Source organism: Vicugna pacos, chromosome 20 (assembly GCF_048564905.1).
Source record: "Vicugna pacos chromosome 20, VicPac4, whole genome shotgun sequence".
Lineage (NCBI taxonomy): Eukaryota > Metazoa > Chordata > Mammalia > Artiodactyla > Camelidae > Vicugna > Vicugna pacos.
In genome coordinates, this window is record NC_133006.1 from 37496148 (window position 1) to 37521773 (window position 25626).

Sequence of the window (25626 nt, forward strand, 5' to 3'; positions counted from 1 at the left end):
CTGACAGTGTAGCTTCGATGACTACCCTTCAGTGTGTATTAAATGTGTTGTAACCTACATAACTGAGCGGTTTCTATTAGCCTATTATATATATTTTTTCTTTTTCAGTAAATGGTCAGTGGGCTGTTCTGTGGGACATGAATATCTAGGGCACTAATTCTCAGTCCCAAGATGCTCTGTGCGTTAGAAAGATGAGCAGGAAGATGTAACGGCAGTACTTAGGGTGACCAGCTGTCCCAGTTTGCCCGGCACTGAGGGATTTCCCAGGACGTGGGATTTTTAGTGCTAAAACTGGGAAAGTCTTGGGCAAACCAGGATGGACTGGTCACCCTAGATACCATTGATCCTAAGCCTTCACTGCTGAATGATATACCGACTAGAAGGTGTTCAATAACTGAACAGTATGGAAGGAAAGGAAATGTTTAAACCATTGATCTGGGTAAGAGGAGCACGCAGATCATCAAAAGACTGCCAACTGTGGTGCATAAAAACTCTACGTGACCCTTCCCCACATATCCCCGAACCACTAAGGAAGGAGGGCAAAATGTTGAACATCTGTGGGTAGATTTACAGTGAACCTAAAAGAATACACTTAATTCTAACTTCACCGACGTTCGCCAGTGGATATAAGCATGTCTCAGCAACACCCTGTGCAATGAGGGGAGAATCTAAAAGGAAAATAACTGTTACACAGTGTTACCTGTACCTCAAAACCCCCTCTCTTCACACCACATTATGGCCTGAGAGATCGTCTTTCTGTAAAGAGGGAATTAATAGAAAAAACACAGGGTCTTGTGAATGCAAATGCTTATTTTAACATTTACAATAAATGGGCAATGAATCCAGCAAATGTGAACCCATTTTATGGGGCAGAGTAATCAACCAGCCATTTGACCTCTCTGGTTCTCAATTTCCAACTTTGTACCACTTTAGGGTTGGAATTAGATGGTCCCTAAGACTCCTTTCAGCTCTAAATGTGATTATTCTAGAATCTGCACAGAACAAAGAGGAGGAACATCGCACTGGGGAGTTTGCTTGGGTTAAGTGCAGGGGAAAGCTGAAAATGTGGTAGCACAGCTGACCAGAGAGAAACCGAGAAGGCTTGCTTGGAAGTGGGGTGGGGGGCAGTCAGCTCAGACAGACCAAAGTCCTAGGAGAGGAGACACCAGCCAGGCAGATATCCAGCCCCTCCACGAGTCATCCCACGCCCGGCCAGGACTTCAGGGTCTGGGATGGGCAGTGTCCACCTGGGACCCAGGAGGGCGTTTGGAGGCTTAGTCAGGAGGGTTCTCTTTTCTCTTTTTCTTTTTCTATTTTCTCTGCTGAGCCCAAGTTGCACAGAGAAGTAGCTCCAACTTGAACTGAGGACAGAATTACAGATTTCCAAGGAAGGAGGAATTATGTGAGGACTGGGGCCAAGGAAGGTGGTGGCTAAAGAGGAAGTATCTAGAAGAGAGGACGGATGGTGGCAGCAAGCTGACTCCAATAAGGTGATCTCAGTGTCTTCAGCTTGCTTGTGAGTAAGGATCGCAGTCTTATCTTCTGATATTGTCACAGTGAAGTTCTGACCTTTTAAAATCCGGCTGAAGAGAAAGATTATGGGGGAATGAGAATCACAGAAGGACACAGCCTAAGGGCAAAGGCTTTGAAAGCACAACTTCCAGCCTCTGAAAACACTGCACTGAAGTGGATACAAAGTCAATATATTTGGAAGGGAAAGATAGTCTCTTCAATAAATGGTCCTGGGAAGACTGGACAGCCACATGCAAAAGAACGAAACTGGATATCTCTCTTTCACCATATGCAAAAATTAACTCAAAATGGATTAAAGACTTGAACGTGACACTTGAAACCATAAAACTCCTAGAAGAAAATGTAAGGGGGTTAAGCTCCTTGACATTGGTCTTGGTGATGATTTTTTGGATTTGACACCAAAAGCACAAACAACAGAAACAAAAATAAACAAGTGGGACTGTACCAAACTAAAAACTTTCTGAGTAGCAAAGGAACCCATTGTTAAGACAAAAAGGTGACCAACTAAATGGGAGAAGATATTCAAAAATCATATATCTGATAAAGGGTAAGTATCATATATATACACCACTCGTACAACTTAATATCGAAAACCAACAATCTGATTAAAAAGTAGGCCGAGGAACTGAATAGATATTTTTCCAAGGAAGGCATACAGACAGCCTACAGGTATGTGAAAATGTGCTCAACATCACTAATGATCAGGGAAATGCAAATTAACACCATAATGAGCTATCACCTCTCACCTGTTTTAACGGCTATTATCAAAAAGACAAGAAATAACAAGTGTCAGCAAGGATATGGAGAAAAGAGAACACTTAGGGGCTACTAGCGGGAATGTAAATTGGTGCAGCCACTATGGAAAACAGTATGGAGTTTCCTCAAAAACTTACAAGAATTACCGCACGATCCAGCAATTCCACTTCCGGGGTATTTATCCACAGGAAATGAAAACACATACTCAAAAAAGATACATGCACCCCCATGTTTACTGCAGCATTATTTACAATACCCAAGACGTGGAAGCAACCTATGTATCCATTGATGGATGATAGGTAAAGAAAATATGCATATATATGTGTATTCAGCCACAAAAAAGGTGGAAATCTTGCCATTTATGATGACACGGATGGACCTTGAGGACATTATGTTAAGTGAAATAAGTCAGACAGAGAAAGATAAATACTGTATGATTTCACTCACATGTGGTATCTAAAACCCAACCAACCAAACAAAAAACCCAAACACATAGTTACAGACAACAGATTGGTGGTCACCAGAGGTGGGGGATGGGCAAAATGGGTAAAGGGGGTCAAAAGGTACAAACTTCCAGTTATGAAATAAATAAGTCACAGGGATGTAATGAACAGCATGGTTACTGTAGTTAGTAATATTGTATTGTATCTTTGAAAGTTTTAAGTAAATCTTAAAAATTCGCATCAAAAGGGAAAAAAAAAAAAAGGAACTGTGTGTGGCAATGGATGTCAACCAGACCTGTTGTGGTAACCATTTCACAGTGTATATATAAATATTAAATCTTTATGTTGTACACCTGAAGCTAATATAATATTGTATGTTAATTATATCTCAATTTTGAAAAAGGTACATTTGGGAAGAATCTTCTTCCACTCACGGTTTTGTTCAAAAGCATCTCAGGAAAGAACATCACGTACTATTCAGGTCAGAGGACGAGAGAAAGACAGGTGTTGAGAAACCATGTTAAGAACTGGTGAGTTAGGTCGAGCAACTTCACTTCTCTTTTCCTCTGTTAGGAGCCATCTGTGTTAATGTGGGCGGCAGTGTGGAATTGCTGAATTGGGCTCATGACATTGTATTGTATTTTTATGACTTACATGAAGATAACCTGTAATGGAAGTAAAACCTACGTCTAAACAACGTGTGGGCTTGGATCTGCATTAAATGGTAGAGTCCATGTTCACGTAAAAAAAAAAAAAAGGCTCAGAACTTTTGCTTTCTTTACCTTAAATTCAATCAGCATTGCTTTCAGGCTATTCTTTATTCACATAGATTAAAGTCAAGTGATCAGTGATGATGTAGTGAAGAAAAGAAAAGTAATGAATATAAAAAAATGGCCAGTGAGAAAGTGATTAATATAATTGCTGCTTTGGACGTAGCTTTCTAAGGCTGCAAATTGTCCACTCCAAAATCCAGGAAAAAAAAAACCACTAAAAATCTCCACAGAGTCATTTGCTTCACCAAGTGATGGGTTACTGCCATCAAAGATGCGGCCCTATAAACACCCAGATCTGGTCTTTAAAGCAGAATCCTCTGCTGTTGGACCATTCTTTTTACTTCTTTGGTGCAGAGTGAGGTGCCCATTGGTTAAGCTCACAGATTGTGGGCTTTGGGTTGAAGCACGGTCTGGCTTGAGCTGGGGCCACCCCCAGGATGAACTTGACATTGAGAAGCATTCCCAAGATGAGCAAGATGCTTTGGAAAAAACCGGGAGAGGTCAGTCCCATTGCTGTTAAGCAAGGGCAGAAAAGACTTCAGGAAAATCCCCAGGAAAAAACTGAATATGCTGGAAGATGCTGTCTGAGGCTGACTCCTCAGGATTTGGCAAAGGAATCTAGGCTGTTGGGGGGGAAGGTGCGGTGGTGGAGGGGTGGTGACTTGCGGCTGAGTGGGTAGAAGTGCTGAGGGACGTATTAAAATTTGTTTCCATTTGACTCAATTCAATATTTATTCTCAGCCCATGGGTGCCCCCTGTGTTGGCTTGTTGAAAATACAAAAGACCCCAAAGAGACAATAGTTGTCAGGGTAACAGGGCATCATCCACGTTCATGATCTTAAATGCAAAGATTGCAGAATGACATAAAGGAGTTATAACAAAGGTTTACAAAATGTACACTTAAGAAAAAAATCAGGGAACACTTCCTGAACAACAAGGCATTGGATACAGGCTTATTCAGGCCATTATTTAAATAGGAAAAATAGAGGACCATGACCCAAGTAAGGAGAAAGACAGGAAGAAAAGGACCACAGGCAGGAACACAAGGCTTGGTTTTCCTGGAGTGTCCCTTTCAGGGTGGCAGCTGTGGGAATTAATTCATCAGTGACATCGAGGTGATTTCCCACAGGGACATGCTGCTATCCGACATGCCACGTTGAGGTGTTTATACTGAATAATTCAAAAAGCGGTTGAGTTTCAACAGAAACTTTTGGGATTGAGAAGTTATTCTTAGAAGAATAGGTCAAGGGGATTAGAATGGTTTGAAGAGGGAGACTTGGGCTGGAGAGACCATGTGATGGATCCAACAGTCCACTTGGGGGATGGGCACCATGGCCGGGGTTAGAGCAGTAAAGCTGGGAACAGGAAGGGTGATACTGGCTAGAAACCCATCACAGACAGAATGTACAAAGTGTGTGATGAGATACTGGGGGGCTGGAAGAGGAGAAGTTGGCTGACATGGAGAACCGCAGTGCCAGTCCCAAATACAAGTTTCCCAAAGAGGGGTTATGAAAACAATGCCCTTTACACACATTTGACAACACATGACAGCTTTTTCCTGATGTTGAAGTCGTTGCTCAAAGTTCTGTGACAAAGTTTCGTCCAAAGGCTGCTGGCTTCAGAAAATCATCTCTTGGTAGCACATTTACGTCATCTGCATTTTCAAGTAAAAACAACTCTTAGAAAAGAGCGATTCCGTACGTTGCATCGTGGATAAAGGACAGAACACTAGATTAGAAATGCGACGATCTGCACTTATTCCCTAGCTTTGTCGATTACTAGCCAATCAAAAATGCAACAAATTTTAGAGAAGGCATACGTCCTACAGAGAGATCAGGCTGCAAAGTCCGTGTGTACAGGGCAAACAGCATACAACTAGAACTCCTTGGGAGAAATCTCTTGGGGATGTGCCACATTAAGATGACACGGAGTCCCTGTCTACTTCCAACACTGCCAGTCTCCCTTTAACCTGGGTCCAGACAATGGTTTCTTCTTACAAGCACCAGATGAAGAAGATGGCTTTAGCTGAGGGGCGATATTATGAGACGCTCACTGTATCTTTAAGATTCATGAGCCACAGGAACCAAGACCAAGCAGAATCCATGTCATGCTCACTGCGGACCCCCAACGCACTGGGTGGAGTGGAGGGCGGCGGAGGGATGGCCCAAACCATTTAAAATTACATACAGTATGTGTGTGTATGTGTCTACAGTTGAGTTTGTGCAAGTTAAATGAACTTCAAGGAGCCAAGACTCCACTGTTTTGAGCATTGCTCACGTGCCAGGCGACAGAGGAATACGGCAAACAAAATTAGCAAGTGTGGGTGCTACCCTTGAAGGTCAATCTAGGAGGCCACTAGGACTGCAAACACAGCACTGCAAGACTAACAGGAGTACAATGTGACACAGGACGATCGAGTCCACAGGAGCAAGAATTAGGAAAGGCTCTTTAGAGAGTGTGACTCTAAGCTGAATCTTCAAAGAAAAGCACATGTCAGTCAGAGGAGGGAGAGGGAGGAAGAGCATTCCAGAGCATCCTGGCGGGGGACTGGCACGAGTGGAGGCAGGGAGGCTGAAAGTGGCACTTTGGGGACCCACGATTGTCTGGTAGATAGAGCTGGTGCTTAGTATGGGATGGGGGTGGGGCGGGGCCTAGGGAGAGAAGTACAGTGAGCTCCCCGTCCGGCAAAGAGGCTAGGACGCTGTGCTGTCCGTGATGGGGATCCACAGATTTCTACAAATGAGAGAGACGTGATCACAAGATTGACGTGCATTTTTATCCAGTCATTCTGTCCCCGTGGAGGATGGATTAAAGCAGGCTGAGAATGGAGTCAGGGAAAGCAGTTAGAAAGAAATTCGCCTATCGTAGGACAGAGAGGAAGACAGAGGGACGGCGGCACCGGACAGGGAGAGGGGCCCGTAGCCAGGGTCGGTTACTGACCGTTTCCTCTGCACCTGCCTTCAGCCAAGCCCTTGCGCGCATGCCCCTGCCTCTTCTGCCAATAACCCTCTGCACCTGGCGCCGCCGGGTCACGTCATCCCCGCGGCCTTCACCCAAGGGCCTTGCCCGCTTCCAGCCCAATCCAGCCCTCCCCCTCCATCCTTCAGCCACAGCCACGCTGGCGGCTTTTCCGGCTCCTGAACACATGACACTTGTTCACCTCAGGATCTTGCCAATTCCTAGTCCCTCTGCTTAGAACCTCTTTCCCGTTCTGATGGCTTGTTTTCATTTGGTTTTTTGTTTTGCAGGGAGTGGAAGGAAGGTCATTATGTTTATTTATTTATTTATTTATTTTAAAATTTTATTTATTTAAATAATTTTGGAGGGGCGGGTAAGGAGGTAATTAGGTTTATTTATTTATTTTCAGAGGAGGTACTGGGGACTGAACCCAGGACCTCTTGCGTGCTAGACATGCACTCTACCACTGAGCTCTTCCCTCCCCACCTCGTTCTCATTTTGGAGGTGCAGTTCATGTGTTATTTTCCCCAAGAAGCCTATCCTGACTCACACTATTTAAAATAAGTCCCTTTGGGGGAGGGGAGGGTAAAACTCAGTGGTAGAGCTTGTGCTTAGCATGCACTGGGTCCTGGGTTCAATCCCTGGTACCGCCAATGAAACATCTAAAGAAAGAAACCTAATGACCTCCCCCCCAGCGAAAAAAAATAAAAATAAAAATAAAAATAATAAAGCAGGTCCCTTCCTGTATCAGCCTGCAGGCTGACTGCACAGCAATTGTAATTTCTAATAATTTTCTCCGCCTACTTTTGATTATCTGTCTTCTACTTCCAGAATACTCCATGAGAGTAGAGGTCCTATTTGTCTTAGTTACAATTATATTCTTAGTCACTATTGTAGCGCAGTACCTTGCACCGTGTCTAAGTGCTCAATAAATATTTATTGAATGAAAATCCATTTTATGGATGAAGAATACAATAATAACAGTAACAGGGATAACCAAAACGAAGACTCAAAACATATGCTGGCGGGGAGGGTGTAGCTCAGTGGTAGAGCGTGTGCTTAGCATGCACGAGGTCCTGGATCTAAGTGCCAACCCAACAGGATTTCTCGTGAAGACTAAACTGAGATAATGCAGACTCATAGGCAGATGTTCAGTAAACAGTAGTTTCCTGATCTTTTCTGTACCTTCTGCTCGCATGAGAAGGCCAACATTTCCAGGAAAATGGGCTAAATATCCAGATGACATAAGGAACAAGAGAAAAAAATTCCTGGGTGGGTCCGATTATACAGACATTCTCCAACCTTCATGAGACTTAGAATTAGCTAAACTTCATCTTCTGAACACTTGCTGTTATTGCAATAATTAAATGGAGAATTCATAAAACCAGGTTCAATTTAATCTCACTGTACACAAATCTTACCTCTGCTTCCCCTACGTGTTTCTTTTCATTCCTATTTCTTGCTGGGTAAATGCAGTATTTGTCTTAGGACAAGTCCCGTATTTTAATCTTAAATTTTCTCATCTGCAGAATGGGAACAATAGTCCTCCTCTGAAGAAGGTTCTTATAAGAATTAAATGAGATACTAAATACTATATATAAAATAGATAAACAACAAGATCCTACTGTATAGCACAGCGAACTATATTCAATACCTTGTAATAGCCTATAATGAAAAAGAATGTGAAAAGGAATATATTTATGTATAACTGAATCATTATTCTGTACACCAGAAATTAATACACTGTAAATTGACTATATGTCAATAAAAAAATAATAAAGGAAGTTTCCTTAATTAAAAAAAAAAGTTAAATGAGATAATGTGCAGGGGGAGGGTGTAGCTCAAGTGGTAGAGGGAGTGCTTAGCATGCGTGAGATCCTGGGTTCAATCCCCAGTACCTCGTCTAGAAATGAGTAAGTGTAATTACCTCCCCTACCCCTGCCAAAACAAAATAATTAAATAATATAATAAAAAATAAATATTTTTAAAAAGAGATAATGTTCTAGAAATCTCTTTGCAAACTAAGTACTATCCAAATGTAACAACTATTATTGCAAAAAATAAATATACAGAAAAGTATATTTATATAAAATTATCAGTTACATTTATATTAAGTAATTCACTTACTTATATGTATATGTTTATACTTGCATATTTATATTTATAAATATAAATTAAAATATAATAATTATTATTAAAATGGTTTTATTCAGGAAGAGAAGCATGTTTATTGAAATCATGCTTTTTCCACAATTTAATTAGTATTCTCCGAGATACAATTGTTCAAGTGCTGAAAACCCATGTATCTCGTTAAGTCTTGTCTCTCTAATCCGTGTGGAGCTGCCCATTGACAACCCCTACCTGCAGGACCAGGAATCCCCTGCAGGGGGCGTGTGCCTTTGGCTGCAGGGCATTGCTGCGAGGAAACATCGTTCCCCATAGCTTACCCTGAACCTTTAGCTTTAGGGTGAAAAAACGACCCAAGTGAGGCTGGTCAGCATTCTTCATGACCCTGATTTTTTTAAGTAGAGGGATTTGGACCAAGCAGGAACAATCTGACTCCCCTGAGCCACTGCTGGAACCATTGGGGAAAAATCCCTTTCTTTTCTCCCTGGAGTGCCAGCTGTGAGAAGCAGCTACCTGGAGCTCCTTCTGCCGTTTCTGACACCAGGTGGGGAGGACCAGCCTGAATAGAGCCAACAGAGACAGGGAGATCGAGTGATCAACTCAAACCAAACTGGAACTTTTCCTGGTTTTAACATGGAAAGTCTTAGGCCCAGGATCCCCCTCAGACCTGGGCAAACAGGGATGGGTTGGTCACCCCACAGAGAGAGGACCTGGCAGGAAAGAGTCCCACATATACTGTTCCAACCCCAGATCCAACTTTATTCGGGGGCCCTCCTTGGGCACCTCAGTTCTATGAGCCGGTAAGTTCTAGAGTCTGTTTAAGCAACTTTGAGTTGTTTCTGTCACATGCAACTTGAAGAGCCATAACACACTCCCAAAGAATGTCCCTGTATAAATAAAACTCCAAGCGAAAAAATCAAAATAAATCAAAGTAGGAGACATGCTATTTTTAAGACTGAAAAAAATGAGGAAATGCGATCACGTGGTCACTTGTGGGGTTGACCTAATTTATTTGACAAAGGGGCTCTGAAAAAAAAAAGTATACAAAATGGAAAAAGGGAAGAGGCAAATGAAAACATTCTTATGGAAGAAAAACATCATAGCATGAGAAAGGTCAGAGGAACATAGGAGCAGAAACCCAAAAGACCAAGCTCAGGGTGTGAGGGGGAAAAAAAATGTGGCTGAAGCCAAAGCACAGAGCAGTTTTGCCTTTTCCTTAAGGATAGACTCCCCCCGTCCTTGTGAAGTGGGGCCAGAAGACAAGGTAGCGCCGGGAATGGACTGTGAAGGAACCAGACCAGCGGCAGCTTCTGCAGATACTACACAACTGCACAAAACTTAAAGCAAAATATCTTAACGGCCTCTGGCACTCCGCCCTGGGACAGGTGAGCCAAAGAAAATGCTCTGGGAATAACCAGAAAAGCGAGAGGAAATGGATTCTCTTAAAGGAGACATCTAGCAGTGACGGCAAGGACTGGGGACGCCAGGGAGTAGCAACAGGCGCCAGAATTCAAGGTGAGCACCTGCCCTCGGGACCTCATGCTCTGTAGCGTGAGTCAGGGAAAGCTCTGCTCCTGGAGGGTTTCCTTTGAGACGATGGCCCAGGGAGAAATCTAGACCATCTGTCTGGTACACCAGCCACACAGGATGGAATGACGGCCACCCCTTCTGGCTTCCCCTGAAAAAAGAAGGGAGACTGGGGCCCCCATGGAACTACTCTTGTTGGCCCCATCCAGCGCCATTTCTAATTCTAACGCAGTTTGGGGGAAAAAAACCTAAGCATGGAAAACCAAGAGAGAAGTTGTTTTCGCCATAGAAAGGCAACATGAAAAAAGAAAAAGTTTTTAAGCAGTGTGAAGATATGTGATTTAGTCCTACCTCTATGAATATACTTTCCCTTGAGTTTTAAACAAGTCTCGTTTTGTTTTCTGATATCACCTAGTAAAGGGTATTAACCATTTCCGTGGTCCTAGTCCTCTCGTGGGTGTTTCAGGGAGCCTGATATGCCTGTGCAGCGCCTTTCTAGCACAGACACTTGAATTTAGGATGTTTAGGATATAGAGAGAAGGAAACTTAGAGGGAGGAAAGGAACAGCCCGACCTGAACTTGCACATTTGCAAAAAAGCTGTTTATGCTGTGTTTACCGAAAGGCTTCCCCTACTTAAAACATGACACTGAAAATAGAAGGCCCGATATGGTGAAAGGCTGTCTGATAATAAAGAACCAGATTCACCCACCAAATCTTACATCACAAAGAAGACACACGTGCAAAACCGCTGGAGTTATTGGAGTGTGTGATGGAAAATGGAGAGTTTGACCACTCTAGCATCTGATGGTTTGTTTTCTTTAAATCACTTGTAATTCAGGAAGTCCCCACCTACCAGCAGGATATCCTTCTGCATTCTCCCTGAACCAGGATGCCTTCCGCAGTTAGAGAGGAAGGAGGCAGCAACCCAGGAAATGTCATGCTATTCTGAAAAAAACATCCTTTGCAGAATCAGACCACGGAGCCTCTCTGAGCGGAGCTCTTACTGCCAATTTCCCACAAGGGAAATGAAATTCACTCACCAAGGCTAAGAGGCAACAAGGCTGACGGAGTCCAGACTCACCAAACAGAATTTCTACAAATTCTCAACAGCCACGTGCTAGGTGTTTATGTGGTTCTGGACCTGGTGTCTTCTGCAAAGAAAGGCAGAGGTAGGGACATAAAGGGTCTTGCCTACCTGGGGGCTCATTTTGTAGATGGGGAGATGGGAGTGCCCAAGAGGCAACTGATACAGGGTCATGCTGTCACTGTGAAAGGGCAGAGACCAGCAAGTCGCACCACAAACCTGCAGCAAAAAAGGTCTTCTTGCCTGTGTCTGTCTAGGTGCCATTCTTGGTCTTCCCACCTTGTCTGTGTGATTAGGGCTGGAAAGGAGAAAGGGGCTAAGAAAAGAAAAAAAAAAAAAGGAAGTAAAAGTTCTTTTTCCCTTGATTTTCTTAAATTGATTTGCCATTGATAAGGCTGACCATCCTTCTGCAACAGACAATTAACACTAACCCAAACCCAGGTTTTTCTTTTTTTAAGAAATGACAATTCAGGCTTTTGCAGAGTCGAGAAGCGCCTTCATCTCAGTACGATCTCTGTGGAACCACGTGGCTAGGACCTTTATAAATCTCAAGGGAATCGTGCAAATAGACAGGGAATAAATATTTAAATATGAACATCATCTAAGCAACTAATGCTCTCCAATTAGATACCAGCGATGGAAACAACAGATAAAAGGTGAAAAGATGGTGGCGGGAGGAAGGGAGAGGTCAGGAAAGAGCAAGTGCACGGTACTGAGAGCGAGCCTGGTTCACCCGGCCAGTCACTCCGGGATTCAGAGACCAAACACGGTATTTTCCAGAGAATGCTGGCATGTTTACTGCCCAGCAGGCCCTGCCCTGCAGCCTGAGAGCACCTACCCGTGTTTCCAACTTGGCAGCCCCCCAAAACCGAGAACAATGATGGCTTTTCTCTTGCTGTAATAATGCTGTCGAGTTCATCAGAGATCCATTTTGTATTTTTCATTGAGTCCAAAGCATGCTGTTTCCTTCAGAAGAAATCCTATCATGTTTTGTATAGTTTTAAAAATAATTGATCTGGTCCATTAGTAAAGGTAGAACAGTCTTGATGAGAAAGAAAGAGGGTCTTCTGGAATCTCATTGTTTATCTGAACTAAAAAATATATGTGTATTTTAAAAACTCTACACCTATGACGTAGGGACATACATGAGTCCAAATATTTCTCCGCTCACGGGGTCTTAGGGAGACAGCTGTGGTGTCATAGTAAAGCCTCCTGTTTTCCCATTCATTCATTCATTCTCCTAATATGTATTTATTGAGCATTTACTATGTGTTCTATGCCTGGAGGATACAGCTGTTAACAAGGTAGAAAAATGACCCAACTTCATGGAGCTAATGCAGAGAAGACCAAGAACAAACCCAGGCAAATAAGTAAGGGTGATAATTCCAGACGGGGATAAACTCTTTGAAGGCAAAGGGTTGGGTGGTCAGCTCGGCTTCTCTGGGTTGATGACATCTGGCTGATAAGCGGGAGCCTGTGGAGGTCTGGGAGTAGACAGCAGAGCGGCCCAGGCAAAGGCCCTGGGGTTACCACAAGTGTGACAAGTTAGGGGCAAAGAAAGAACACCAGTGGGGACCGAGAACAATAATCCCCACTGTGGTAAAACTTTAATAAGATGATGAGTGCAAAAGAACACGATGAACTGTAAAGCCATGCCACGGAAAGGTGTTCTTGGCTTTGCTAGACTATTTTATTCCCTATCGCCTAAAGAACATCATTCTTTAGATGTTTAGAGTTTAGAAAGGATGAGGGTGAAAACCAAACACTTCAGTTTTCACCTTCTACTTCTCATAAAAAGGAGCAGGCTCTCGAAAAGCCCGTTCCAAGACAGCACATTGTCTTCACGTGAAACACGAGATCTCACCTACCTGGAATCCTATTGAGTGTCACCCAGAAATGTTCATCGGGACTGAAGGTGTCTTTGGACCACTGGAGCAAGTCAGCAGCCCGGGGGTCGTGGAGAACAAAGCTGGTAAACGCTCTTGACAGAGCAACGTAGGCAGAGCCAAAGTAGATGGTGAGATTATGGGGAGGAGGTGGTTTCAGTGTTGTGGTTCTTATCACGTAGGAAAACTCTTTGCCCAGGTGCTCTCGGTGGACATACTTGGTCCGTCCAATAGCGTGGGCTGGGGGCAGCACCCCTGGGGTGATGTTTTTCCCTTTAAAGCCTTTCAGATACTGAACGATTTCCCTGTTGGTTTTCAGGGGGAAATCCTGCCCGCAGGTGTTGATGGCGTACTTCCAGGGCACCTCTAAGGCTGTAAGATCTTTGATGCAGTTCAGGTCAGCCTGGAGCCTGGAAATCCCACCGTAGACCACTGGCTCCATCTTGGAAGCCAGAAAAGCATTTGGGAAGCAGCCCAGTAATTGCTCCACTGCATCTTTAAATTCAACTGTCGCTTTCTCATCCACATGAACACAGTAAACATTCTGAGGCATGTAAATTGCCCTGAAGAGCCTTGCAAAGGTATCGAAATTATGATGGATGACCATAGTGTATGCCAAAGGAAAGTCAGCTTCTTCTTTCGATAAGGGGGCCGTGATGTAGCGGCTTTGGGTCAGGTATTCCTTGCAAGAAGATGTCTCGTGTATCATCAGTTTGTTTCTCCAGAGGAAGGGTGTTTTGCCTTTGATAAACGATGCGCAAACTTGAGTCAGCATCAAAGTGTCTGAGCTATTTAACCTCTGGAAGCTTTGCTCTCCCCCAAAACCGAGCACATAGAACACGATGAAAATGATGACGCAAGAGACAGAAACTGTAAAGAGGGAACGCATCAATGAAGGCATGCCTCCAAGAGGAGCAGGATTGCCAAGACCGTCAAAATCTGTAAGTCCTTTCCCAAACTTACTTGTTCCTCTGAGTTCTTACTTTAGTACATACTCCAGTCATTCCTGCCCTGGAGGAGACGCTGTGAATTTATTCGGTTTCATCCTGGGAGTCCAGCTGCTGGCTCTCTCCCTGCGCTGATATTAGCAACTGATCCCGCCTAGTCCTCTGCCTCCCTCTCAAACCGCCTTTGTCTAAATCCCAGTAGCAGGTTGCTTAAGCCCAGCCTTTTCCCCTCCCTCTGGCTCCCTGCTTGCATCGGCTAGCTGTGTCACTAAAACCCTGCTCATTCCGTTTCCCCTGCCGATTTGGTTTCTCAACTCTCTTTTCTTTCGTTTCCTGAGGTTCCCCCCACCCCACCCCCGCCCCTGCCCCCTCGCCCCTTGTTATTGTCATTCGGGGAATTAGTGCAGTAAAAGCCAAAGTTGAAATGATGTGTTCAGGCAGGCGTGCCTGTTTCCTGCTAGCCATCCCCTCCTGTTGCTCATGGCAGGGATCCACAGCCTGGTCCCCGACTCTTCCAGTACATTCCACTGGGTATCATGCAGCCTCCATTCTCAAATATGCCGCTTTGATGGAAAAAAATGACCGAAGTGACAAGATCGAAAAGAAAAGAGACCCTCAGTCATCTGGCTCTTTTGTAATGCTTTCTGGCCCCGCCCCACCCTTTTCTAAAAGAAGAGCTCACAGGAGTTCCAGTCCTTGGGGATCCGAAATTGCAGGGCTCCTAGTCCTTTGACTTTGAGGTTGGGGGCACCCCGTCTCCTCCCACTTCCAGTGTCCACTGTGCTGCTTGTCACAGGATGCTGAGGTCGAATGAGCAAATCCCCGGCTACATCCCCTGATTTAGATGGGACCTTAAATCTTCACCAGAAAGCACTTGAATCGTGTCACAAATGATGCTCAGATCAGGGGACCTAAACGGCACTCAGGTTTTAACCACCCAGAGAACATCATCTAATACTCAGAGAAGTGCTGTCTACCTGCCCAGTTAAGTTCATCGAACCACCGAGGAAACAAACGCTGTTTCCCCCTATTTGTAAATAGCAGTGTTTTGGCTGAAGTGCGTCAAACTCTTTTACTTAGAAGGTTCTCATCTTTCACCTTTCACTTTTCCACTAGCTCTTTTTAAAATATAGGTCAACGTACTTTTTTTTTACAATGACTTCTAAAACATCAAGGTGACTATTGCATATCTTCTCATTTTTCTTCGCCTTTAAAAAAATTTTATTTCTTTATATGGAGGTCCAGGGGATTGAACCCAGGACCTTGTGCGTGCTGAGCATGCACTCTACCACTGAGCTATACCCTCCTCACTGAAAATGACTTAAAATTCATGACAATGGAAAATTCAATTCCAACCTCTTTTTTTTTTTTTGGATTCCCCCAAATAATACCTTTAAATATCAGGCGATTGTATCTCCTATTTCAAAACAACAGAGAGTAATTTCAGGATCTAGTTTGGCCAAAGCTTTTTGGCTTAGAATGAATATTAAAATATTTTAAATACTTGCAGTTTGACAAAGCGTTCCACTACATGACTTAATCAGGCCAGCAGAGTCTATTTACACTTTTATTTCCAACTGGCCAACAACCCGGGGTTCAGATTTATACATGCGGAGGAGAAACATGAATGTTACTATATTGAGAAATACAGACAGTAGCTAAATTAGGAAATTGCATCATACTTCTGGAGTCAATGTGTTATTTAAAACGGCATTGTCTGAGTGTTGAAAACAGAGCTTTTTCCTGTTGTCCTTTTGGCTGTCCTTCGGTATTAAACAATCCCTACAGGAGAGCTTTTTTTAAAAAACCACTTGTTGGTGGGGGTGGGTTATAGCTCAAGTGGTAGAGTGTTTGCTTAGTACGCATGAGGTTCTGGGTTCTATCCCCAGTGACTCCTCTAAGAATAAATAAGGAAACCTAATTACCTCCCCCCACCAAAAAAAATTTAAAAATAAAAACTGCTTGTTGTAATAGGGGAAGGCCATTACCTGGCCCCTTTCCTTCCCAGCAGGCCTTGTGACCTGTTTATCCAGATGAGACACGAGGCATTTGGGGGCATTGTTTACCTGTTTATATGTATTGAGTTAGTAAATGAATGTGTCTACATCCTTCATGGTTCCAGGTGCTCCTGAGTAAATGTTCTTTTAACTAGAATTGGGAACAGAGCAATAGGTATCTTTTCTTCTGATCAGTTTCAACAAAAAGTATGATCAGATGGGTTGACCAGACAGATTAAATGACACTGAACCAAAACAAAACAAAACACCCCACAACATTTTAATCACATTAAACACGTAAGATGTGCTTTCTCATCTATGTCAAGGAAGGGTTATCCATTAACCCCCATAATTACTAATGGAGCACAGTGCAAAACCCAGGGAACCTGAGTTCTAGCCACATTTCCACCTTTAAAGAAACCATTTTCAGCTATGGGAGAATGAATGTTGAAATCCACGTTTTGCCCACTGTTTCAATTTATATGTTAGGAGAGCAAAGACTAGGAGAGCCATCACGATTTTTTTCTTTAAAGCCAATTTCTAGTTACCCAGAGGTGTGATTTTACCAGACAAACAGTACTTTTTTCTCTTGCCTCTCAGCCCATGCCTGTACGGGGACCTAACTGTAAATGTAACCACATCAACACCGAGTTACAGCCCCACATCCTCGCCCATCTTTCCCGGGTTTAATTGCACGTACTTATGCAAACGCCATTATACTTTCATAATTGTTCTGGGACTTGTTTTTCCATTCTCAATTAACTGCTATCCTGTAGTGGAGAAAGAAATGGAGGGGACACAGGCTTGAGCACAAACGCTAGATTTATTATGTTATGTAACAGGGAAAGGGCACTGAGAGGGCTGGGTCTGATAAGGTTTGTTGACGTGTCTTTGAGAGGCGTAAGGCAGAAAAGATTAGGTAAATGAGGTTCTTGGTCTTGCAGGTAGCTGTTCTTTGGAAGGTCATTTTTGTGTGGTTTGTGTTGTTATTGAAGCAGGTCAAATGACTCAGGGATTCATTCTTAATTATAAAATGTAGGGATTTATTTTTTCCCCCTTGGAACTAAGAGTATTTCATGAGAAAGCAGAGAATGGTGACAATCCAGTTCACTTTGTACAGCCAATTAATTCTGCGGCGGGTGTCCAGATGGTTTGTAAACGAAACCTTTTGTCTATCGATCGATCTATCTATCTGTCTGTGTATTTATGTATGTATGTATATTTTTTTTAAAATGATCATAATGCTAAAGCGAAGAAGAATGCAGACATTTCCAAAGCACATCTTTAACTAAAAAAACGGTTCTCCCATAACTCAGAAGTCCTCCAGTGGGGTTCGCTGGGGAAGATCCACCTTCTCCTGGGACTCAATCATCTTCCTTTCTACACCGCTCATCTAATTAGCAGCACAGAAGTTGTTGTCTAGATCACAGAACCCAAAGCGTGATTTCAAACCCTTGTCTCAGAGGGGGAAGAAGTTTAATACCCAGACTTTTCAAGAACCTAGGTGGCAGGTTCAGAAGGCGTCCATACTAGATCATACCATGGTCGTGTGAGCTGCAGGAATCTGCATCTGATTTTGATGTAGCAAAGGCATCACTTCCTGGATGCTAAAGGATGCTAAGCAAATATTTGCAAAAGATACCACACACAAATTCCCATAGGCAAATGTCAAAGCGTGTGCAGACAGGACGCAATCTTCTGGTAGCAGAAATGTAGCAATTAATGCTACGAAGAGCCTGTTATTGGAGGACTTAGAAAATGAAAAATGATCCCAAATAGGTCACAGCCAATAAACAGTTCAGGGTGAAACTCACCACTGAATTTACTTGTGGAAATTAACTGCTTAACTTTGGAGGAAGAACTGACTCATGGTTTTACCAAAATACTTGTTTCCAGAAAGGATTCAGCCAAACTAGGTGTGCCTGTGGCTTGAGGTTGAGGAAAGTTTAGATCAAAAGTCTGCAAACTTCTGTTTAACATCTCTTTACATGGAAGGGCTGTTAAAATACAGGTTGCAGGGTCCCCCACCCCAAGAAGTCAGTTAGTTCCGGGTGGAATTTAATCATTTGCATTTCTAACAAGGTCTTGAGACCGAAGTTTGAGAAATAATGGATCAGACGCCAAAATTCAATGATTTCTTTTTCCTCAGTGACCCCCCTCCCCCCAACCTATTTTCCTAAGACTAAGAAATATGCTGTAAACAAAACAGCCTATGTTGTGGGATAAACAATACTGTATAATTTGGAAATACTTAATAAACATGAATTCAAACGGTGGATAATCTGATCCCTCCAATAAAATTTACAGTGGAAAGATAATTGGTGCTTTCAGGAAGAATGAAAGAAAATGGATATACAGAAAGGTGCTAAGTTGCTATTATTTACATAAGACAAACCCTAGTTGCCAATCATCCTGCTGCAAATGCATGCTCGAATTTACTGTACACAGCAAGCACACCTGTGCGTAATCCCATTCTTCCACAAAATATAGATTACGATTATTTACCTACAAACAACGATGCTTTGAGTATCTAGTGTGATAAGCTGACATGGGGGAGGCTGTAGAAGGATACAAAAATTTTTCTAAAAATGAGCAAGAGTCAGAAAATACCCAATATTGGGGCAGAGGCAGAGCAACCGGACCACTCATGCACTGCCGCTGGACACGTGAATTGGGACAACTATGGACAACTGACAGCGTCTGCTCAAGCTGAGCACAGACATATCCTCTGACCGAGCAATTCCATTCCCAGGTATTTACACAACAGAAACGTGTCCAAGTTCATCCAAGGACACACAGCTCAACGTTCACTGACGCCATGTTTATAACGGACCCAAACGCCCACCCATAGTTGGCTGTTATATAGTTAAATGGTTATAGTTAGAGTTGTTCTAATTATATAGCTATTTGGCGATAGTGTATAACCACAGTTGTATAGTTACATAGCAGGGTTTCTCAGCCTTGGCGCTCTTGGCACGTGGCCCCATTGTGCCTTGCCGTGGGGGCTGTCCCGTGCCCGGCAGTATCTGCAGCAGCATCCCTGGTCTCTACCCACCAGTTGCCACTATCACCCCCTGCCCGAGCTGTGAAAACCAAAAAACGCCTCCAGATATCGCCAGGTGTTCCCTGGGGGACAGAATCGTCTCCCCCCACCCGCACCTCACAGAGCCGTGAGACTGAATCAGTAGAGCTACCTGCAACGACAGCAAAGGGGACTCTCACAAACATACCCTGAGCCAAAAAGGGCAGACAGAAAAAGCACTTGCCGTGTGTTTCTATTTCTGTAAAGGACAAAAGCAGGTAAAAGCACCTCTGCTGTCAGACATCAGGGTGGTGACTGGGGTGTTGCTCATGCTGTGTGCCTTGCTGTGGGGGCAGTCCCATGCCCTGCATCAGCCTGAGCCCTAATGATATGTGCCCTTTTCTATGTTATATAATATCTCACCAGGAATGAATGAATGAATAGAATGAGTCAAAGTCCTTCTCCTAGAAATACTCTTCCAGAGGAGTCTTCCAGGTGAGTGGGGATCAGGTGTCTTTCTGGAATAACTGGTTTGTATGGTTATCACTGATGATCAACTGCTCTGCAGAACCGCATACCAGAGCCCACATAATTTCTTCCTTAAGCAGACCAAGGGTGTTTCCACTCTGCCTCCCAACATTAACCACCCTTGGCCACAACCTGACCACTTCTCCTTCCTACCAGGGAACGACACCCAGCAGAAAAGGAGCCAGGAGGAAACAGAACAGGAGGTCAACACTTAGTTCAAAAACGTTTTGCGCTCATCAACACAGAACTGACTGCCAGCCTTTAAAGCACGTGTCATCTAGACTGGATAAGGATGGAGGGGCCCACTGCACTGACAAGGACAACGCATGTTAAAACAGGGTACCAGGAAGTGTGAATGACACCGGATAGCTGGTGTTAGGGGCTGTCCTTCCACCTCCCCCAAGTTACCCAATGAGGAAACTCTGATTCTCAACTCAGAAGGTCGCTGGTCTCCAGGAGGCTGCCACTACAGGAAACAGTTGGGGAACTGAGCTAGAAGCACTCCATACGCTTTGGGAAAAGATGGAGCCATTTCTAGCTGTGCCCAGAAGGAGGCTGTTCAAGGCTGTTCTGGGCTCCATGACCTTCAGAACGACTTCAGGTTTCTATTCTCAGGCTCCATCTCTTGTCAATAGTGACCTATTGTTGCCATTAATTTTATTCCCAATCCTGCTTTGTCCTTAATTTCACTTCCCCTCCTATTTTAACCTTCCCTTTTATGGTTTTGAAGCTAGGAAGCAAAGAAAGCCGTAAACCCACCCTACACTCAGCTTTTGCCTGATTCATAAGACTGAAGCCTTTGGCGTCTCACAGAGCAGGACTGAGCCCTGTCAAGTCGCAAAGAGCAGCTAAAAACAGCTGCATACAGCTCAGCATTTGCATGGAAAATTCTACCGGGAAGCGGGGCGGTAGCAGCGGCGGGGGCAGGGGGACCTGATTTACTTTCCGTAAAAATTGTTATGATTTTTCACCCCGGCTAGAAGGAGGCTAGTTAAGATTGCAAAGATTATAGGAATTTGAAGTTCACTTCATTCCTAATAAGGAGAAAACTAGAGAGATACATTTATGAATCCTCGGAGGGAAAAAACAAATGGTTACGAAACTCTGTCAGATGCAGCCCTGAATGTGTTGAGCTGGATAACACAGGAAAAGGTGCTGAAGCAGCAAAGAGGTGTAGATTTAAACACCCACCCCCTCTAAGTTTCTAGGTGGTCAAATATAGCTAGCACAGACCAATGCACACTCACGCGAACGGAGACCACTGCCAAGGGCTTCTCTTGTGAAATGGAAGAAACAAAAAGAAAAAGCCACAAAACCCTAACTGGGACTCCAGCATAAACCCCTTCGTCTCACTGTTAAAGAGCTGGCAGAAAGGCCAGAGACTAGAGATAGCAAATAAGGTTTTTGTTAGACAGGAGGGAATTGTAGCCATTTGATTCTTTTTAAAAATAAAAAAAAAAAATTGTATTTTATCGAAGTGAAATTGATTTACAATGTTAGTTCCAGGTATGCAGCAAAGCGATTCACTTATTCATACACATACATATATATACATATGTTTTCAGATTTTTTTCCATTATAGGTTATATGTGAAATTGAATATATTCCCTGTGCTATATAGTAGGTCCTTGTTGTTTATCTGTTTTATATATAGTAGTGTGTATCTGTTAACCCCAGGCATTTGATTTTTAAAAGGAGTTGGAATTACAGTTTGCATAAAACCACAGAAAAGGGGTCAAATCTTAGTAACTACATGTTAGTGCATGTTAGTAACTACAGTGTCTCAGTTAAATGGGTTGTTTTCATACTCACAGATACAGAGGACAAACTAGCAGTTACCAGCAGGGGAGGGAGTGGGGGTGGAAGGTACAAACTACTGGGTGTCAAATAGAGTCAAGGATGGATGGTACAACATGGGGAATACAGCCAGTAGTTTGCAGGAAGTGTAAATGGAAAGTAACTTTTTACTTTGATTTAAAGTAAGTTAATTTAAAAATAGTATTAACAATTCATTTTAGAAATAAAAAATAAAAAGGGCATTAAAATAAAATAGAGAAACAAACAAACAAAATAAATGGGTTGTTTTATTTTTTAAGTGAGTGTTAGCTAATTGCTTAGTCAGATGATTCAGGAAGTAGAAACCTGAATTAACGTTTTGGACCTGAAATGTGAATGTTGGGCAATTTCATCTTTTAATCTACCCCATCTTCGAAACAAATTTAAGTGTCTTGACTTTGGCACTTAAGAGCTGAGTGTCCTTGGGAAAGTAACACAAACTCTCCACACCTTGGTTTCCTCATCTATAAAACAGAGATCGAAACAACACCGAGATTGAAAGAAACAATGTCCAAAAGGCACTTAGTCCTCTTCTAAGAAGACAGACCAAAGGCCAACAAGCACATGAGAAGATGTTCAACATCGTCGCTCATTAGGGAAATGCAAGTCGAACTGCAAGCGATACCACTGCATGCCCACTGGAATGCGTGAAATTAAAGACAGACAATGATGTGAAGAAACCGGAACCTTCACACACTGCTGATGGGAATGCAAAATGTTGCAACTGCTTTGGAAACCAGCTCGGCAGTTCCTCAAAATGTTAAACAGAGAGTTAACAGACACCATCAGTTTCACTTTTAGAATCTACCCCGGAAAAATGAAAATGTGTTTATACAAGGACTTGCCCCAGAAAGTTCATAGCAGCATTATTCCTAATGGCCAAGAAGTAGAAGCAACTCAGATGTCTATCAGTGGATGAATGGATAGACAAAATGTGGTATATCCACACAATGGAATAGTAGTCACCCATCTAAAGGAGTGAAGTTCTGATTCACGGTCCAACATGGATGAACTTCAAACTATTACATTCAGTAGAAAGAGCCAAACATGAAGAAATACGTCCAGCTTGATTTATACAAAACGTCTAGAAAAGGCAAATCCAGACAGAAATCGAAGGGTCAGGTGTGGAAATGGAGAGTGGCAGTAAGTGGACATGAGGTTTCTTTGAGAGGTGATTAAAATATTCTCAATTAAATTGGGGTCATGGTAGCACACCTGTAAATATGCTAAAAATCATCAAATCGTTGACTTGAAATGAGCAAATTTTACGGTTATGTGAATCATGTACCTGAATTACAAACCTCCGTTCTTTTTTTTTTAAACATTTTTTATTGATTTATAATCATTTTACAACGTTGTGTCAAATTCCAGTGTTCAGCACAATTTTTAGTTATACATTAACATATATATATTCATTGCCACATTTTTTTCTCTGTGAGCTACCATAAGATCTTGTGTATATTTCCCTGTGCTGTACAGTATAATCTTATCTGTTCTACAGTTTTGAAATCCCGTCTATCCCTTCCCAAACCTCCATTCTTTGATGTGTAAAGCATACCTCAGTAAAACTGTTAACTTAGGGAGAAAAAGGCAGTTTCTTCAAGTGCCTGACACTGAGACGACCTCACGTGATGGTGATTCACTGGCCTTCAAGAAAGACTTTGTAGTGACTAACCCTGGGTCAATTATAAGCTGTCAGTGACTAAGACAGTCAAAAACTTCCGGGTTCGCATGCAAGCAACACCACGTTTATTTTATACTAACAATGCAGGTGAACTGACTTCCACCTGACACCCAGCGCTGTGTGGGCTGCAGCGTGCAAAGACAGAAATCTCATTGGACACTCCAGGATTCTGCATTCTGTCCATCTCCACAGATACTGAAATGACAAACTCCAAGAAGATAAGGGCTATCAGGGAGGGGAAAAAAGAGCCCAGAGGACAAACATCAACTCTGCCCCAGGCGTGGTGGGTGGTCAGTGGTCAGTGATTTCACAGAGCTCAGGGCCTTCAGAGATAATCAGAATTTCTCCAGGCAAAGAGAGGCCTAGGGTGAAAACCAGCACAAAGGCTGAGAGGTCGGCTTGGGGCTCAGCAATTACACAAGGAATTCAAGTGGTAGCAGAAGAAAGCTCTTTGACTGCATTTTCCGGATATTTTTAAACCAAAGCCCCTCAGGGTCAAAATGCCTGGCAAATTCCCTTAATTTTTGATTTCACTTTTCTGGACCTGAATAAAAATGGACAACTGCAATCTTCCAAATGCGGAAAGAGGGTAATGTCTAGTGACCTTAGCAGTCAGATGTCTACCGACCCCCACAGACCCACCACTGTCCCAGAGTTTTCTGATGGATTTAGCCGAGGCGGCAAGGATGTTGGCCTTCTGGAAAAGAGAGTGTGGGGCAGGACACCTGCCCCAGGGATGGCTTAAAAGATGAATTAGGATGGGAAATAACAAAATAAACGTTCTGCAAAAGTGAAAGGGAATGTCCTTCATTTGAAGAAAATATTGTAGTTGAGAAACAGAATAAGGCTCTTTGCCATTTATTGGCTCCTCACTCAACCCTCGATTAGAAGCCCAGAGAGGGAGGCAGCTAGGCCGGCGCAGGAGTAACATGGGAGGGGAGGGTGGCTGCTTCTGTGCAGGAGGAGAGGAGGGGAAGCCCCTGTGAGGGAGTGAGGGACATCCCCCTGAGGCCTGGAGAGCAAGCCGGAATGAGCAGCAAAAATAGAGGGCATTTAGGAACAAGGGGACCGTGCAAGCGAAGGCCTGGGGACTGTTTGTCTTCAGACCAACCTAGAGTGACAGAAGCTTGGCAGAGTCAGAGGCCGGCCACTCGTCACAGAAGCCTACTTTCTAATCAGAGGAAAGAGAGACCAGCCACTTCAGATTCTATGCGTGTGATGTTTCTAAGAAAAGCAACAGCCGAGGGGAAAACCTCTGTGGGTCACATTCTCGGTTTCTAGCAAAAAAATCACCCCCGCACTTCCAAAAGCACATTATTCGGTGGGGGGGGGGGGTTTCACCCACACAAGTTTTAGAATTATCACATTAAAACCTCAAAAATCAGCATCGAAGAAGTTCATCTGTTCCCCCTCTCTTTGAATATTTAATGAGTTCCTACAATGTACCAGGTACAATTTGTGTATATAGCCTAATCTGTCCCACAGTCCGACGGGATATTTGGATGAAGAATCAGACTCAGAGAAATTAGGCATTTTGCCCAGATCCACACAGACTGTAGGTGGCGGAGCCAGGACTCATCTGCGTTTAAATCCTACCAGCAAATTGGAGGCCACTGTCTGACTCCACAGAGTAAACAGATTTTTAGATTGTTCAAAACACACTACAGTTGCGTAAACCTGAAATGCATTCTAATTGGTGACCACTGATCCTAGTTCAGTGGGGCCCAACTCCTAGTATTTTTTTGTTTTCTCTTCAATCCACTTTTAGCTTCCTTAGTATAAAATTAAGACAGGTCACCACAGGAAGAGATGTTATTTCTGAATATTAAGTATTAATAGTATTTTCATGAAATTAATGGCTTTTAAATATTAATTTGATATCTAAAAAAATCTTTATTGAGACATAATTAACATACAGCCCTGTATAAGTTTAAGATCTACAGCATAATGATTTGACTTACATACATCATGAAATGATTACCGCAGTAAGTTTAGTGAGTGTCCATTATCTCACACAGATAAAAAACAAAAGAAAAAATAATACTTTTTTCCTTGAGATGAGAACTCTTAGGATTTAGTCTCTTAACAACATTCATATAAAATAAAAGGTTTCTGCAGTACAGCACAGGGAACTATGTTCAATATCTTGTAATAACCTTTAATGAAAAAGAATATGAAAACAAATATATGTATGTATATGCATTCCTGGGACATTGTGCTGTGCACCAGAAATTGACACCGCGTAAACTGACTGTACGTCAATTTAAAAAAAGGTCATGTATTACATACAGTAGTGTTAATTATATTAATTATGATGTGCCTTACATCCCAAGTACTTATCTACCTTACAACTGAAAGTTTATACCTTTTGACCACATTCGTCCAATTTTCCCCTTCCTCATCCCCCACCTCTAACCTCTGGCAACTACAAATCTGATCTTTTTCTATGAATTTGTTTGTTTTTAAAGTTTAATTGATCTACAACACTGTGATTTCCTGTTATACAACATAGCGACTTGACATT

The 25626-nt window shown here is 42.9% G+C and overlaps 2 protein-coding genes across 3 annotated transcripts in view; both read right to left on the reverse strand.

Moving 5' to 3' along the window:
• Nucleotides 1-25626, reverse strand: part of LOC102531012 (glucosaminyl (N-acetyl) transferase 2 (I blood group)) — a 71812-nt gene that overhangs the window by 42410 nt on the left and 3776 nt on the right. The gene's annotated exons all lie outside the window — the stretch shown is intronic.
• Nucleotides 3918-14329, reverse strand: LOC140687811 (N-acetyllactosaminide beta-1,6-N-acetylglucosaminyl-transferase-like). 2 transcript variants are annotated; one of them, XM_072945694.1, is made up of 3 exons: nucleotides 13071-14329; nucleotides 5038-5159; nucleotides 3918-3984 (listed from the first exon to the last, which is right to left on the reverse strand). In XM_072945694.1, exons 1-2 carry the CDS (start codon nucleotides 13987-13989, stop codon nucleotides 5083-5085), a joined length of 996 nt encoding a protein of 331 aa, XP_072801795.1. In that variant the 5' UTR covers nucleotides 13990-14329; the 3' UTR covers nucleotides 3918-3984; nucleotides 5038-5082. The 2 variants fall into 2 exon arrangements, with proteins under 2 accessions (XP_072801795.1, XP_072801794.1); XM_072945693.1 differs by lacking the exon at nucleotides 3918-3984 and having other exon boundaries at nucleotides 4945-5159.